Source organism: Schistocerca nitens, chromosome 2 (assembly GCF_023898315.1).
Source record: "Schistocerca nitens isolate TAMUIC-IGC-003100 chromosome 2, iqSchNite1.1, whole genome shotgun sequence".
NCBI classification, from domain to species: domain Eukaryota; kingdom Metazoa; phylum Arthropoda; class Insecta; order Orthoptera; family Acrididae; genus Schistocerca; species Schistocerca nitens.
In genome coordinates, this window is record NC_064615.1 from 964,745,846 (window position 1) to 964,762,144 (window position 16,299).

The 16,299-nt window shown below is 41.5% G+C and overlaps 1 protein-coding gene across 1 annotated transcript in view; it reads right to left on the reverse strand.

Annotated features, from left to right (window-relative positions):
• LOC126234741 (UDP-glucosyltransferase 2-like) overlaps positions 1–14,941 on the reverse strand; it is a 55,589-nt gene extending 40,648 nt beyond the window's left edge. Inside the window, exons 1-2 of the mRNA XM_049943487.1 lie at positions 14,823–14,941; positions 3,085–3,269 (exon numbers count right to left, since the gene is read on the reverse strand). Coding sequence (XP_049799444.1) covers positions 3,085–3,261 — 177 coding nt within the window. The 5' untranslated portion in view covers positions 3,262–3,269; positions 14,823–14,941. The remainder of the gene's footprint in view (positions 1–3,084; positions 3,270–14,822) is intronic.
• Positions 14,942–16,299: the final 1,358 nt, after the last annotated feature.

Below are 16,299 nucleotides of genomic sequence, written 5' to 3' on the forward strand. Positions count from 1 at the left end.
ATTATATGCTTTACCAAGGAAGAGCTACAGGTCACAGTAGATGGTACGTCCATGTTGAGCGTAAAATTTCCCTTTCCAGCGTGAGCGGGCAAAAGTAACTGCGTTTATTTGTTAGTAAACATGCTCTTATCTTATAAACATTTCACGTTGCGTGAGTGACATGATAGTGGTCTCTACAACTCTCTGTGTTGTGACTATGACCGGTCACGCGAAACGGCGTAACTTTAATTTCGACTTGGATACCCTGCAACCCGGAACAAATTTAGGATTTCATTAAATCTAAACAACTAGCTGCAGCTTGTCATTGGAAAAGCATGCAATTAAATTTTTCGAACATGTCACAATAAAATCCCTCCTAATACTGAAGTACGCCAATAATTTTAAGGTATGAAAGTACACAATTTTTTTATTATCATGTCACGCTCATTTTTCCTACGTCAATAGTGGGCACATCATCTTTGAATCTACCCGACACTTACTTTCGTAATCACCTGACGCTGGTTCACCACAGCAAAATGTAAGCTACGTTCTTCTATCTTCTTTCTCTTGCCGAGACGATTACATTCCTGTTACGTTAAGTATTTAACCATTCGCTTTATTAGGGATTTACAACTTCAGTTTCAAATTACACTAGAAAATGGCTTCAGTATAGAAATCGGAACCGGTCACAGAGTACAATAAAGAACTAGCCGGCCGGAGTGGCCGAGCGGTTCTAGGCGCTACAGTCTGGAACCGCGCGACCGCTACGGTCGCAGGTGCGAATCCTGCCTCGGGCATGGATGTGTGTGATGTAATTAGGTTAGTTAGGTTTAAGTAGTTCTAAGTTCTAGGGGACTGATGACCGCAGCAGTTAAGTCCCATAGTGCTCAGAGCCATTTGAACCATTTTGAATAAAGAACTTTTTAGCAGGTGGATTGGATATTCACTAATTAAGCACACAGCTGCAATATTTGTTAGCACGACACGTTTCGGTAGCCTGCTGCCAGCATCAAGTGTTTTGCAGTTAAATGTATATTAATTTTTTAGTTATACATCCCTGTGGAGAGTGATAAGGTCTATTTACTGGGCATAACTGTGGGGTTATGTAGATGAATTAATCAATTTTTGCTGAATATGTTCTTCTCTGAAAGACACACACATGTCAAAATATAATTCCTTGAAATGCTAAAACATCTCAGTACTTTTAATCTATCAAAATGCATTGTGCGTTATAATCAAGTCGCGCTCATTTTTCCTACGATATTATTAGACACACTCTTCATATTTTCGTGTTTAGTTGTTCTCATTTCAGTTTTTTTTAAATGTAAATACAATAACAACAACAGTCACTTTTTTTTCAACCTTTCAAGTTACCACTGAGTTTGCAACTATCATTTTTCCGCTCCTTCGCTTTCAATGAAACTGATGTTAACATGTCTTTTTAGTACACTAGAAATAGACCCGAATCTACTTTTAAAACGTTCAAATGTATTCTTCGCTCTCGTAAGCGTGAAACGTATGCTGTTCGCAGTGTTTTTTCTCTCTCGCAGAGGAGTACTGTCTTTGTACAAAGTACACTACTGGCCATTAAAATTGTTACACCACGAAGATTACGTGCTATAGACGCGAAATTTAACCAACAGGAAGAAGATGCCGTGATATGAAAATGATTAGCTTTTCAAAGCATTCACACAAGGTTGGCGCCGGTGGTGACACCTACAATGTGCTGACATAAGGAAAGTTTCCAACCGATTTCTCATACACAAACAGCAGTTGACAGGCGTTGCCTGGTGAAACGTTGTTGTGATGCTTCGTGTAAGGAGGAGAAATGCGTACCATCACGTTTCCGACTTTGATAAAGGTCGGATTGTAGCCTATCGCGATTGCGGTTTATCGTATCGCGACATTGCTGCTCGCGTTGGTCGAGATACAATGACTGTTAGCAGAATATGGAATCGGTGGGTTCAGGATGGTAATACGGAACGCCGTGCTGAATCCCAACGGTCTCGTATCACTAGCACTCGAGATGACAGGCATCTTATCCGCATGACTGTAACGGATCGTTCAGCCACGTCTCGATCCCCGAGTCAACAGATGGGGACGTTTGCAAGACAACAACCATCTGTACGAACAGTTCGATGACGATTGCAGCAGCATGGACTATCAGCTCGGAGACCATGGCTGCGGTTACCCTTGACGCTGCATCACAGACAGGGGCGCCTGTGATGGTGTACTTAACGACGAACCTGGGTGCACGAATGCCAAAACGTCATTTTTTCGAATGAATCCAGGTTCTGTTTACATCATCATGATGGTCGCATCCGTGTTTGACGACATCGCGATGAACGGACATTGGAAGCGTGTGTCATCGCCATACTAGCGTACCACCCGGCGTGATGGTATGGGGTGCCATTGCTTACACGTCTCGGTCACCTCTTGTTCGCATTGACGGCACTTTGAACAGTGGACGCTACATTTCAGATGTGTTACGACCCGTGGCTCTACCCTTCATTCGATCTCTGCGAAACCCTACATTTCAGCAGGATAATGCACGACCGCTTGTTGCAGGTCCTGTAGGGGCATTTCTGGATACAGGAAATGCTCGACTGCTGCCCTGGCCAGCACATTCTCCAGATCTCTCACCAACTAGAAACGTCTGGTCAATGGTGGCCGAGCACCTGGCTCGTCACATTACACCAGTCACTACTGTTGATGAACTGTGGTATCGTGTTGAAGCTGCATGAGGAGCTGTACCTGTACACGCCCAGCTCTGTTTGACTCAATGCCCAGGCGTATCAAGGGCGTTATTACTGCCAGAGGTGGCTGTTCTGGGTACTGATTTCTCAGGATCTATGCACCCAAATTGCGTGAAAATGTAATCACATGGCAGTTGTAGTGTAATGTATTTGTCCAATGAATACCCGTTTATCACCTGCATTTCTTCTTGGTGTAGCAAATTTAATTCCCAGTAGTGTATAACATTCATTAGCAATTACTATATGATCTATGTATGTAAGAAATAATTACAATGCATAATGGATTCAAATGCTTGATACGCTAATGTACTACTTCGTCTTGTTCAGTATGAATATTTGGCTAGAGTACCTTAAGGGAGTCCGTCGTCATGAGGGTGACTTGGTGCCCTCTCTGCAGCAGCGCCTTGGACAGGATATGGAACGGCAGCTGGTGGCTGATGGATGGGGTTGGTGCGATCATCAAGATCTTGGCTGCCGAGCATGCGCTCATCAGTGCCAGCAGCCACACTGCAACCTCTCGCAACATGGTTCCTCCTGCAATAAACAATCTCATCTTGCAGCGGATATGTGGATGATGTTTTTTGGGTAACATACACGTAGGGGTAATGTGGGTCAACTGTTCAAATATTAATGTTCACCAATATTGAGCTAACATTATCTGGTCATTTTTTAAGCTACGGCAACTATAGTTCAATTCTTTTATCTTGGCGGCTCGCGCATGCCCGCCTAGACGCGGGAGATTGCTGCGTTGCCAGTTGCACACGACGCACGCGCCAAGAGAAGCAGCGCCATAGTATAGCATAGTTCGCAAGCTTACGTTTAGGGGGGAGCGCGCAGTTCATGAAGTAAAGCCACCACGGCCGCATTAACCCTTTCGCTGCTACAAAGACGTGCTCCCTGCATTCCGCGCTGTGGGCGATTTTGTCACTGCACTGCTCGCCTGTGCAGACACATTGTGTTCCGACTGCTTTGACACTCTTTATCATTCGATTCCACAAAACTATTTGGCTCAAAAATTAGATTTTTACCTATCTTCTTGACTGATACCTTCCCCCCATAAATGACTTAATTTTGTTTCGATGTTCAACGCAGTTATTATGCAGCATTAAATATAGTAAACCATTGCACGAAATTTTGAAGAGTTTGCAGAGGTAAAGTCCATAGAGTATACTTTCCGGATGGTCGATTTTAGTTGCCACAATGTTGAGAATGAAATGTGGACAAGATACCTATATATTTCATTTAATTTAAGTACCACATAAGTGTCGTATGTAATATTCAGAAATATTCCACCTTTCGCGACTGTAACAAAAGTTTTACTTACACTGGGCACGTTTGGCTTTATTTTAAAGCACTTCAATCAATCGAAAGGAAGTAGACAAAATACATTAAACAAAACTGTGGACTTACAAAAACATTAGGACTTGAATATACCGTCTGTCAGTGAAGTGCTCAGAGCTATGTCAAATATAATTTTGTGTGTGGCACACACAAACAGCATTTATTTGCTAAAACACTGATGAGCCAACACAAACGTTGAATATTGTGCTACCGCAGCACAAAACTACGAAAGGTGACTTGGCAATGGAGGACACAAAATACAGTCCTTTTATGATGCTTCAAAAGAGAGAAACGCATCTGGTCTAAATAAGTCGCTTATTACAGTTGCAGAAGAGGGATATATTTCAATACCATTGGTAAAACTGCGACTGTGGAACAAAAACAAGAAATAGAACATGAATACCATTGTGTATGTGCCATACCTTTTCACCTTTCACTTTAAAATAAAGCCAAAAGCGCCCTGTGTAAATAAAACTTTTATTACAGTCGCGAAAGACGGAATATTTCTCAATATTACATACGACACCTATGTGGTACTTAAATTAAATGAGATATTGTTATACAGTAAATATTATATGAAATTTAGGTATCTTGTCCACATTTCATTCTCAACATTGTGGCAACTAAAATCGACCATACGGAAAGTATACGCTATGGACTTTTACCTCTGCAAACTCTTCAAAATTTCGTGCAATGGTTTACTACATTTAATGCTACACATCAAAACAAAATTAAGTCATTTATGGGGGGAAGGTATCAGTCAAGAAGACGTGTAAAAATCAAATTTTTTGGCCAAATAGTTTCTGTGAAATCGAATGATAAGTGTGTCAAAGCAGTGGGAACACCATGTGTCTGCACAGGCGAGAAGTGCAGTGATGACAGAATCGCGCACAGCGCGGAATGCGGGGAGCACGTGTCTGCAGCAGCGAAAAAGTTAATGAAGAGGCAAAGCACTAGAAATTTCATTCAAACGAATAAAAATCGTGAAGTAAGGCACTCCAATATTGTTTTTAAATAAAGAAAATATTAAGCCCCGCACAAGGTTTGAACTTTTTTTTTTTTTTTTTTTTAAAATAAAACCTTTATTAAAAAAAACAATGTTACACATTGCAAATACATACTAAGTTATACATACATGAAGTTATTTAAACAAAGCGGTTTGATCATTTCAATTGCGCTGACATTAAGGAAAGACAACAGAAGATTGTGTTACTGACTAAATCACCAGAAAGAATTAAATTAAACATAAATACTTGAGAATGGCGGAAAGGAGATATATAATAAAGTTGACTAGCCTTCCAACTACACTTTCTGGACATTAATTGGATCTAAGTATTTGAAGTGATCAGATCTATATAATCAGTCTTTCACTGCAAAAATGAACAGGGCAATGTGCCAGCCATTGAATATTACATTTATCGGATAGAATCTTATGGTTTTAACCAATCGATAAGGAGATTTCTATAAAAACTGTCTATTTCCAAATTTCTAGTATAAGCCAATAATGCACCTTTCATGTTTTGTGTTTGGCACTATTAGACACACAATATCAATGGCACATAAGTTCTTTACATTAGCTTATAAATTTCAAAAAACTACTCTCTGAAGTAGAGAAAGCACACATCATAAATATACTGTAAAATCTTAAATAGTATCCTTAGGGTAACTACAATACATCACTGTCAACACAGTCTTCTTTTTTATATTAACCAATGCCCATTCTTTCAAATACAATTTTTAGCATATTACCGAACTTTTTCTTGTGATTCGAATAGCTTCTAATTTTGTGGAACTCACACAGCATGTGTACCTTGAACTCTATGATGCTATCGGATCCTAATTTGTTAAGGACGTAGTTAACGAAATTTCCCAGCAACCAGTACACAGCGTTATTTTTTGCTTCTGGGAAATAGCGTGCTTCAGGCCTGTGTATCAATGACAGCGATATATACTCAGGGGATGTTCTTGTAATCAGAGCTATTTGCTCCCGGATCCACTTCCAACTATTCATGTGACCACTGCAAGTATATCGATGAATTACTGTGTCAACTAGATGGCATTGTTGACATAAATTTGTTTCACAGAGTCCGATTGCGTGCAGTCTTTCATTGGTGCTAACTATGTTGTTAACTGTCTTGTACCATGACGTTTTTATATTAGACGTGAGCACATTGGAACTAATGTTTTTCCAAATCTCAGTCCACTCAATGTTTGGAAACTGTCGTTCTATTTTGTTTCTTTCTTCGCTTTTCTTTCGTTCCCGCATTATGGCTCTCGATGTTAAGTGTCGGGACTGCCTGAGTTCGACACTGACATAACTAAACTCAACATAGAAAATCCTCACGTGCTGTAAGCGACTGTTGATATTCTGCACGTCAATCGGGGGAAGCAGGCTTGGAGGTTTAATGATCTCGAAAAGTTGGCTGGTGATGCTTTCTCGCGAGTCTCTTATTAAATTAACTTGCCTTTTGATAAAAAGAGCAGAGGCTTTATCCGTTATATCAGTTAATCCTAGTCCACCATTTTTAGGATCCAAAATGGCGACTTTAGCAGGTACTCTGAACACTTCACCTCTCCACAAAAATTTTGTGATTTTGGACATTATTCTTCTCGCTATCATTCTCGGTATTGGAAACAGCTGGGCAGTATAATAAGCCTTAGCAAGGATGCATGAGTTGATATACTGTGTTCTTTGAACTTGGTTCATATATCGAGTTAAATTCTCTACAATGGATCCTTGCACTTTATCTGCTGCAACTTTCCAATTTAAAGCCGTCATTTTCATAGGGCACGCTGTCAGGGTGATCCCAAGTGTTTTATGTTGTCGGACTAATTTTGCCCACTCGACGTTGATATTATCAAAACCTCTGAGATTTAACATCTTACTTTTTTTTCCGTTTGCATTGGCTCCAGATGCTCTACAGTACGAATCAATCACTGTTGCTAGCGTGGTTACCTCGTCATTATTCCTTATAATGACCCCTATATCGTCAGCATAGGCTCTTATAACTGTTTTGTTTCCTGATAATGTTAAGCCTTTTAATGTAGCATGGACATGTCGGAGGAAAGGTTCTAGCGAAATTGCGAAGAGCGACATGGACAGAGGACTTCCTTGAGGAACACCTCGTTGTATTTGCATCGGCCTGGATTGTTGACAATTCACCGCTATTTTAGCATTTATTCCAGTTGCTATGTTCTTAATCAACTGTATAACCCTATCGTTGAAACCTATTTTCTTCAATGTCCGTAGAAGATATTCATGGTTTACTACATCGAACGCCTTATAAAAATCTAAAAACAATAAAGCACACTTTATGTTTGTTACAGAAGTTATTGCAATGATATCCCTGAATTCCGCTAGATTTTGAAAAATGGTTCTGCCTTGCGCACAGTTCTGATGTTGACTAATAATTTTATCTGTAAGGCATGAAATTCTCTTGTTTATTACTCTAGCTATTAATTTATAATCAGAATTCAGCAGTGAAATTGGACGAAAATTATTTAAATCTTTGTTTCCATTATTTTTTGGCACCAGAACAATTTTACTCTCCTTAAACTCAGCCGGAATCATTTTACCCTGAATAACCTCATTTACAATGTCCGTGATTTTCGCACCTACTATTGGCCAGTAACGGATGTAAAACTCCGCTGGCAGACCATCCGGTCCTGGGGATTTTTTTGGTGGCGAGGCGCACAGAGTCTCATACACGTCTTCTTCACTGACAACCTCGAGAAAATTTTCGTTGTCATCTTCTGTCAGCTGTGGGGCTAGGATGTCAAGGAATTCTTCCAAGGAAGCATCACTACTTTGATGTACAGAATATAGCTCGCAATAATAGCGATAAATCTCGTCCATGATATCCTGCTGGGTTCTGAGAATCGTGCCGTGTTTTGTTCGAATTTCTTCAATAAAAGTCCTTCTCCCGTTTTTCGTATGCTTCACTAAATGATATAGGGAAGTAGTTTCATCTGCTGACACCGAATTTGCCTTCGATTTTATTTTCAACCCTTCCATTTGACTTCTCTTGATATTAAGTAACTTGGCTTTGACTTTTTTTATGTCTGCTATCCGAAGTGAGGAACCTGCTGAGACTTGATCATATAGATCTCTCAAAACGGAATAGTAATACTCTATAGTGCATTTCATTTCCCTTGCGCTCTGTGCACTGTATTGAATAAGAACTTTCCTCAACTTTGGCTTTGCCATTTTAACCCACCAGTCAATAGCAGTGGCATATCTACTACGGGCTCGCAGGCATATTGCCCATGTTTCTTTAATCAGATCTTCTAAATCATGATTAACTAACAAGGAAGTGTTCAAATTCCACTGATTCTTGAATCGGCGAACCGGCTGTCTTGTTAGATTTATGCAAGCTAAGACACTTGAATGGTCTGAAAAGTACGTAGGAATGGTTTCTACTTTTGTCACGGAAGTTACAAGATTTTTAGAAATATATAGTCTATCAATCCTGCTACGTGATGTTGCCGTGACATAAGTGAACTCAACAGTGGAGGGGTATTTGATTTCCCATATATCCTTTAATTCTAAACCAGTAACTAATTGTTTTAGTTCACTTGAGAAATTAAAATTAGGTAACTGATCTTTTCGATTTAAAACACAATTAAAATCACCTCCAAGTAATAACTGTCTTGGTGATTTCCTTAACAAGTATATCAAGTCATCCTTGAAGAATCGTGCCCTGTCAGCTCGATGAGAACTTCCTGAAGGGGCGTACAAGTTGATGATAGTCACATCATAGATATTTAGTCCTATTCCCCTTCCGGATTCCAGTCGTTCCACCTCGCTTACTGTAATCCCTTCCCTTACCAAAATAGCTGTTCCAACACTTGTTTCGGGAGACACATTTATGTAACTGACAAAACCGGGAATTACCAAATCCGAAATTAGAACTTCTTGTAACAGGGCAATATCAGTCGCGGATTCGTACAAAAATTCCTTAAGGGCCGATAATTTCAAACCGGTCGTGATTTTATTTATGTTTATAGTGGTGACAGAATAAGATTGCGTCATTGTGCTGTCACTAAGTAGTTGTTTTGTTGAACTAATTTAGTTTACTGTGGTTCAGGGTTCAGTTAAGCTGTAACAGTTTTCTCGGAAGGTTGAACATGGAATAACACTTCAATCAGTTTATTAGTTACTGTCCCGTTTTTTTCTACTTCTGATGTTTTCTCTTGTACCGCAAGCAGAGTGATTTCCTGGTAAACTTTCTGATTTTTCCTCCAGTGATTCGTGTACGACCGTTTCGGACTGAACATTCTTTGGGCTTGGGTCGCCCCTACTGGATTTTCCCTTCCCTTGGTTACGAGCTACATTCTCATTTGGTTGCGTCGGTATTTTACTTCGCGGCTTATCTGGAGCAGCAGCAGACGCTTTAGCAATTTCGGTTGCCGGCGCCTGCCCTGAGGTGTTGACCGTGATTTCAGTTTGGCCACCACTTCCTCGTTCTTTATTAATTTCACTCACTTTCTGATCGAGGGAAACAAATGGAGACTGCACTTTTGCATCCTCTCCCTGAATTTGTTTATTAACAGATAGATTCTGATCTTTGCAATCGGCTACTGCACCTGCTGTTTCTTGCAAATTAATGCTGCTTACACCCCTTTCATTTTCTGGTACCGTATGTGTATTATCTTTCTGTTCATTAGTTTCCATTCGCATTTTGCCTTCAGGTTCCTCTGCCTCCTCATCGCACTGTTTTTGCTTGCGAAGTGAGGGAGAGGGACAAGACAGCTCGTCCTCTGAACAACTATCAGTTATGTCCAGAGGTCGTTTTTTCGGTTGCATTTCAGTTTCACGAGTAGTGGCAACGGGGTTTCCTTTTGTTGTTAACGGGGGAAATTGACTGTTATCGTGAAGGGAGACATCAGCTTGTCCCGCTGCGTTAACATCGTCAACCAGTTGTTCCGGGCTATTCTTTGGTAACAGATCATTTAAGGTAAGCTTCTGACGTTGTATCAAATTACTTTTAAGCACAACAGTTCGCCGCGGACATTCCTGTCTGAAGTGGCCGGTTTCGTTACATATATGACATGTAGCTTCCTGACCTGTATAAACAATTTGTGCCTTATACCCACAAACAGTTATGTGAGACGGAATATTCGTCTTAACGTCCATCTCTACACAGCGGACCCCGTTAAAACACTGCAGTTTAAAGCGAGGCGACCATCTTTCATTTGCAATTGATTTAACGTCTCCGTAGTTTAAAAGAGCTTCCTTAATCTTATCATTTTCAATTTCAATGGGGAGATTCAAGACACGAACGGTTTTGTAATGAATGTCCGCTCTATAGATGGAAACCTTACTTTTATAACCATTTCTATGCACAAAATCTACTTCATAGCCCCACTTTCGTAACACTTTATCAACAGTCGAAGCACTGATTAACTTGACAAAAACACAGTATTTTTCCTGATCCAGTTGCCAGGTATGAACGGTTTCAGAATTTAGACCAATTACCTGTGTAATCCAGTCATCTATTTCCAGGGATGTCGGCTGAACAGGACGGGATTCTTTGTCAAAAGCAAATACCAGAGTATTCTTCCTGAGGTTTGTAGCCATGGTTAATCCAGCGAAGCAATTTCGGTTAAACAACCGAAATTCCAAGTAGCAGCAGCAAGACCAGAAAGAGCGATCAGATCACAAGGAACAGGAACGAACACGGAGATTAACGGACGGACGGCACTCGGCGAAGCACAAGTACAGCAATGTAAACACTGAAGTGCAGCGCAACAGTTAACAGCGGCCACTCGCGAGCGCGGCTGAAACGGAACTGAACTCGTGACCTTTCACCTGGCAGCCCAACACCTTAACTGTTCCGCTACATCTTAACTCCATAAGATCGAACAGTCTAACTCCATAAGGACTCTAACACCTCACGCAACTACTTATAAACACTGTTGGTATGACTATGAATTACTCACGCTTCGTCGAAGTACAATAGGAAATAAACAATTACCGCTGTTCTTTATTGTGAAAAAGCAGTTCGTGAGATTCAAACAAACACCTTTCCTTGCTATCGCCTGAATTAGGAGTCTTATTGCTTGTATGGTTTAATTAATTAATAGAATATGAAGCAATTGGTATAAAGAATGCTTTTTCCAAACTTTCTATAAAAGAAAGTCTGCTATCAAGACACTGCTTTTGTTCTATTACTGTATTTATGACTGAACGTTTCTAAAACTGAAGAGACTCGTCCGTGCTCTGCACTGCAGTCGAGATCTGGCAACGTCGTTCTCTGTTCATTGGCTGACTGTGTTTTCTGACGTCAGATGCGCAGAACGAACCTAAACTCGGCCGCCAAGATATATGACGCGCACTTTAGTCCACCAAACAAGACATCATCTTCATCATGTGTGGGGTACGACAGGAGCGTTGGGAGCCATTCCAAACCAACCGATGTGTTCTGAGGCTGACCGTTTCAACACAGTTTGCTTTACTGTTTCTCAAGATCTTCGCGTTAAAATGTATACAGTTTTTCATACGTTTAAGCGAATTCCTGAAACATTTATCCACTCTCACGTCAGTGCTTCAATAACATTGCTTTGAAATTATGCAACAATTGCCTAGGGTGTTAAAATTCGGTTCCTTTTTTTGTTTGATATAAGGGGACCAAAAAAGTCTTTAGACGTTAAATCATCTGAATATGGGTAAAGATGTATTATTTCGATGGTTTTCTTCGTCAAATAATCAATTTTGTGACAGCTGTTCCTAACGTGATTAATAAATAAATGTCGTGTGACTATGGCCTCCCGTCGGTTAGACCGTTCGCCAGGTGCAAGTCTTTCGATTTGACGCCACTTCGGCGACTTGCGTGTCGATGAGGATGAAATGATGATGATTAGGACAACACCACACCCAGTCCCTGAGCGGAGAAAATCTCCGACCCAGTCGGGAATCGAACCCGGGCCCTTAGGATTGACAGTCTGTTGTGCTGACCACTCAGCTACCGGGGGCGGGCAAAGGTGATGAAGAGTGTCCGATTGTTCTTCCTGCTCTCCTCAAAGACATTGTCAAATACATTGTTTTGTACTACTCATAATTAACTGCTCTTCGGTCCTCTAATGCAATGTTGCGACATGACAAGGCTAATCAAATCGAGAAGCGATCATTTTCTTCGAACTGCATAGCAAACGATCCCCATTCGTTGGTTTCGGTTCATCTGGAACACTCAAGCTGCTGCTTAGTTTCCTAAGCTTACGAATATACCCAGGATTCGTCCCCTGTGACGGCTTTTCCATTTCCTCAGCCGAAATCTTTGAGCTCACAGAAGACGGTAGCTAAGATATATGCCGACCTTCTCCAGCCACGTTACGCGCAGCGTTGATGTGATTTGGAACAACCTCCAGGAAGGAGTCGGTGATGGGAGCACATATGTGCTGAAATCCTTCAGAGCTATTTAGACGGCCTATTCTGAAGGTGATTCATTACAGAAAGGTATTAGGGGTGACTTGGCTCATTGTTGTTTTTTTAGGCCTTCGAGAAACATGTAAAAAAGAAGACACAGAGAAAAATCTTCATGTGATCTTTCTTTCTTTCACGAATCTGTTCTTTTCTTTTTTTTTACTGCCCACTGCAAGCAAAGTACCAATAAAAATTCTGAATTATAATTTTATCAACAATAACAAATCACAAATTTTAAAACAGTAGTGATGTCGCACCTCATTATCGTCATATGGAGGTGTTTTGTAAAAACTGAAAACGCGACCTTCGAAAAACCTGATACCTGCTGCAGTCGTTATCCAGATCCGCTTTCATTCGGTTTTTGACGTCATAGCTGAATCTAGTTGAAGGCAGAGTGGGCTAAGGCCGTTACTAGCGAGTTGGTGTGGGAATAAAATGAACTCGTGAAGTGTCATGCGGGATAGTGCATTCTGTTGCATTGTGTCTGTAGCGTCAGCTTCCTTCTTGAACCAGAAAATCTTTAAAAATTAGAGATCAGGCTCGTACAGGCAAGGGTCGATTGTTGCAGCAGGCAATGACGGTTGATCCTGAACGTAAATAAATGTAAAATATTGCGCGTAAATAGTCAAAGAGGTTCATTACTGTTCGATTACGATGTGGGTGTAAACTCACTGAAGCAGTAACAGCTGTAAAACACGTACTGCGACCTGCAGTGAAAAGATCACCAAAAAATTACCAAGAGAAGATGTCATGCTGAGAATCATTTCGACTATGTTAAGGAAATGTTACTCATACAAATGGCTTGCAAACCACGCACTCGATAGATTCCTGAATACTGCCCATCAGTCTGGCACCCTTAACAAGTAAGATTAACATAAGAGACAGAGTAGATCCAACGAAGAGCTGCGCATTTCCTCACAGTAACAGTTACACAGATGCTCAACAAACTACTGTGGAAGACGCCACAAGAGAGGCATTACGTATCACGGAGAGGGTTACTGTTGAAATTCAAAGAGCGTAAACTCGAAAGTGAGTCAAGGCAAAACAAGGTTCTGCGTCTTACCCAGCTGTGCCAATCGGTACCGACCGACCGCCATGTCATCCTCTTCCAACGACTTCATTTTGAACTGGTGACGAGGGGCATGGGGTCGGGTATCTTGATTTGGAGCTGATAGTTATCAATCAAGTAGCTCTTCAATTGGCATACTCAGGAGGCTGAGTGCACCCTACTACAGTCAACTCCCCCACCACCAAGGAAAAATCACTGGCAGTTCCGGGAATACACCAGACACGCTGACTATTGACCTACGGAGGTGGACTGAAGAAGATTCGGGCAACATCAGGAAGCATATTACTTCCTGCCACGTATGTCTAGCGAAATAACCACGATGCAAAAGTATGATAAATCAGAGCTCACAAGAAGTTAATCAAATGGTTCAAATGGCTCTGAGCACTATGGGACTTAACATCTGAGGTCATCAGTCCCCTAGAACTTAGAACTACTTAAACCTAACTAACCTAAGGACATTACACACATCCATGCCCGAGGCAGGATTCGAACCTGCGACCGTAGCGGTCACGCGGTTCCAGACTGAAGCGCCTAGAACCGCACGGCCACCACGGACGGCAAGAAGTTAATCGACAATTGTTGTTCCTGCGCACCATTCACGAATGGAACAGAGAAGAGGTAAAATGACAATGGTACCGTAAGTAAACTCCGCCACACATCGTAACACTGCTTGCGGGAAATAGATGTAGATATTAGGCACTCGGCAACATGGAGAACGTAGAAGTGTTTCCATAAGTGATGTGCCACTGTGATGGAACAGACATAAAAGCTCGGTCAGGATGCAAAGTTTCTGTAATCTCTTGGCGTCAGCACTCAACGAAATCAGTGCACAGAACACAGCATTATTTTATTTATTTTTACCGGTTTTTCTCATCAGATGCGGGCATGCGCAGACTCTGGTTGTCCTAGAGACACAAGGTAAAGCCACCGCTCAGCACCATTGTCGACACAAAGTGGTGAGAGATGGTTCTAATAAATGCTGTAATTCAGAACCTGTGGCTGTGTTACAACGGTCGCTGCGTTCCCTGTAGGCGATACCTATGATTGCTAACTCGATGAATTTCTGTAATTAAAGGCCAGAATGAGACGCAAAGAGAGTCTGCGAGCTGTTGTAACCACCAGGAACACGTCAGCAGTGGTCAGTAGTTGAATAGGTAGTAAAGCACGGGCCAGTGATTACTGGCGCTAACACTGTCGAATGTTTGAAACACATAATTATGTGGCTAATGTATGGCAGATGGTCAAACAAACTTACACTCGAAATCTGGCAGCTGTTTGAAAGCAACGAGAGGGGCGTTAAACCGCAGGAGAGAAGCCACGTCCCCCGTGAACTGTCGGTCCTCCTCCGTCCACTACCCTGGTCCGACTGTCCCAGACTGGCCTCTCCGTGTAGCAGAGCCCTATTATACACATCCGCAGCCGCCGTGACCCTGGGGCGGCTCTGCGGACGGGCGCGATAAAAGGTCGGCCACGCGACGGCGTGCAGTAAGTTGTGCAATGTGTCGTCACAGCTTCCGCTGGATTGCCCGGTAAGCCAAGTAGCTTTTCGTTTTCTAGCACCGTTTGCATGCCTGAAGCGAGTCACCACTTGACTGGCGATAAGAGGTGAGCAAACCGTGGCGATGTAAGGGCATTTCTCAGAAAGAAAACGAATCCTTCTTGCAACTATTGAACCGTGATTTATTTTCAAAGAATATTCTAAAGAATTTATTTTATTTACTAGCGATTCATCAAGAACATTAACACATTTAATCACACTATGTAAGCATGGAAGTAGTTGCCAGGGAGTAACTGATGAAATCACCACCAAATTCCTTTTAACAAATGGGAATTTTATTCACTTTAATAGTACCTAAAAGCATTTTTTAAAAGAAACATATTTAAAATTATAATCAGAAAGCACCCTCTAAATATCAAAGTTACAATTTTTTCAGAGGCAGAAAGAAACAAGTTTTGACTGTATGAGCTTTCGGGCAGAGAACCTTGCAGCTCCCTTTTGACACGGCAGTACTTACGACCGCTCACAACAGCCTCTGAAAGACTACACTGGTGCAAATCTGCAACACACCAGATAACTTTAAACATTAACAATTTACACAAGCACACAAACTATGAACCCCCGTAGGAGGGATGGAAATGGTACAAAACACTAACAATTAAAATATTAACCTTGCCACCGAAGGTGCAACTTGCTTTTAACTTCTAAGAAAAGTCTTACGGTGAAAGGGTGGCAACTTTATGTACTAAAATGATCATTTAAATAAAAGCCCATGAAATGTAATATTATATAAAATTCTACAAGGTTGGCCAAACAATAGTTAAGATGCTCTACAGTACACAGATACGACCTCTCAAGATCATAGGCAATAATATCAAAGTTTCCAAAGATCAAAACATATTTCAGGTATTAGGCCGTTACACTCCAAGCAATAAATTCGTTAACACACCAAATCCGACAAACATGACAGAGGCAGCTACTAACGTACGGTAGATTGATAGGGAGATTACCGAACAACCCGAACCGCAGGTTGCTCTAACCCGCCCCTACTCCACAAGGGAAAAACGGACCACCCAATTTATAAACAACCACCTTCCCGCAGGTGGGCAAACGGAGAAGAATGGTGGGACGACCCCAAAGAAAAACGGCTGGTGACCTCACCAAAAGGCCGCCGATCTCCCGTCTCATGGCGTCGCAGCTCGCACCGGCCAGACTGATGTCGTGGGTTGACTCC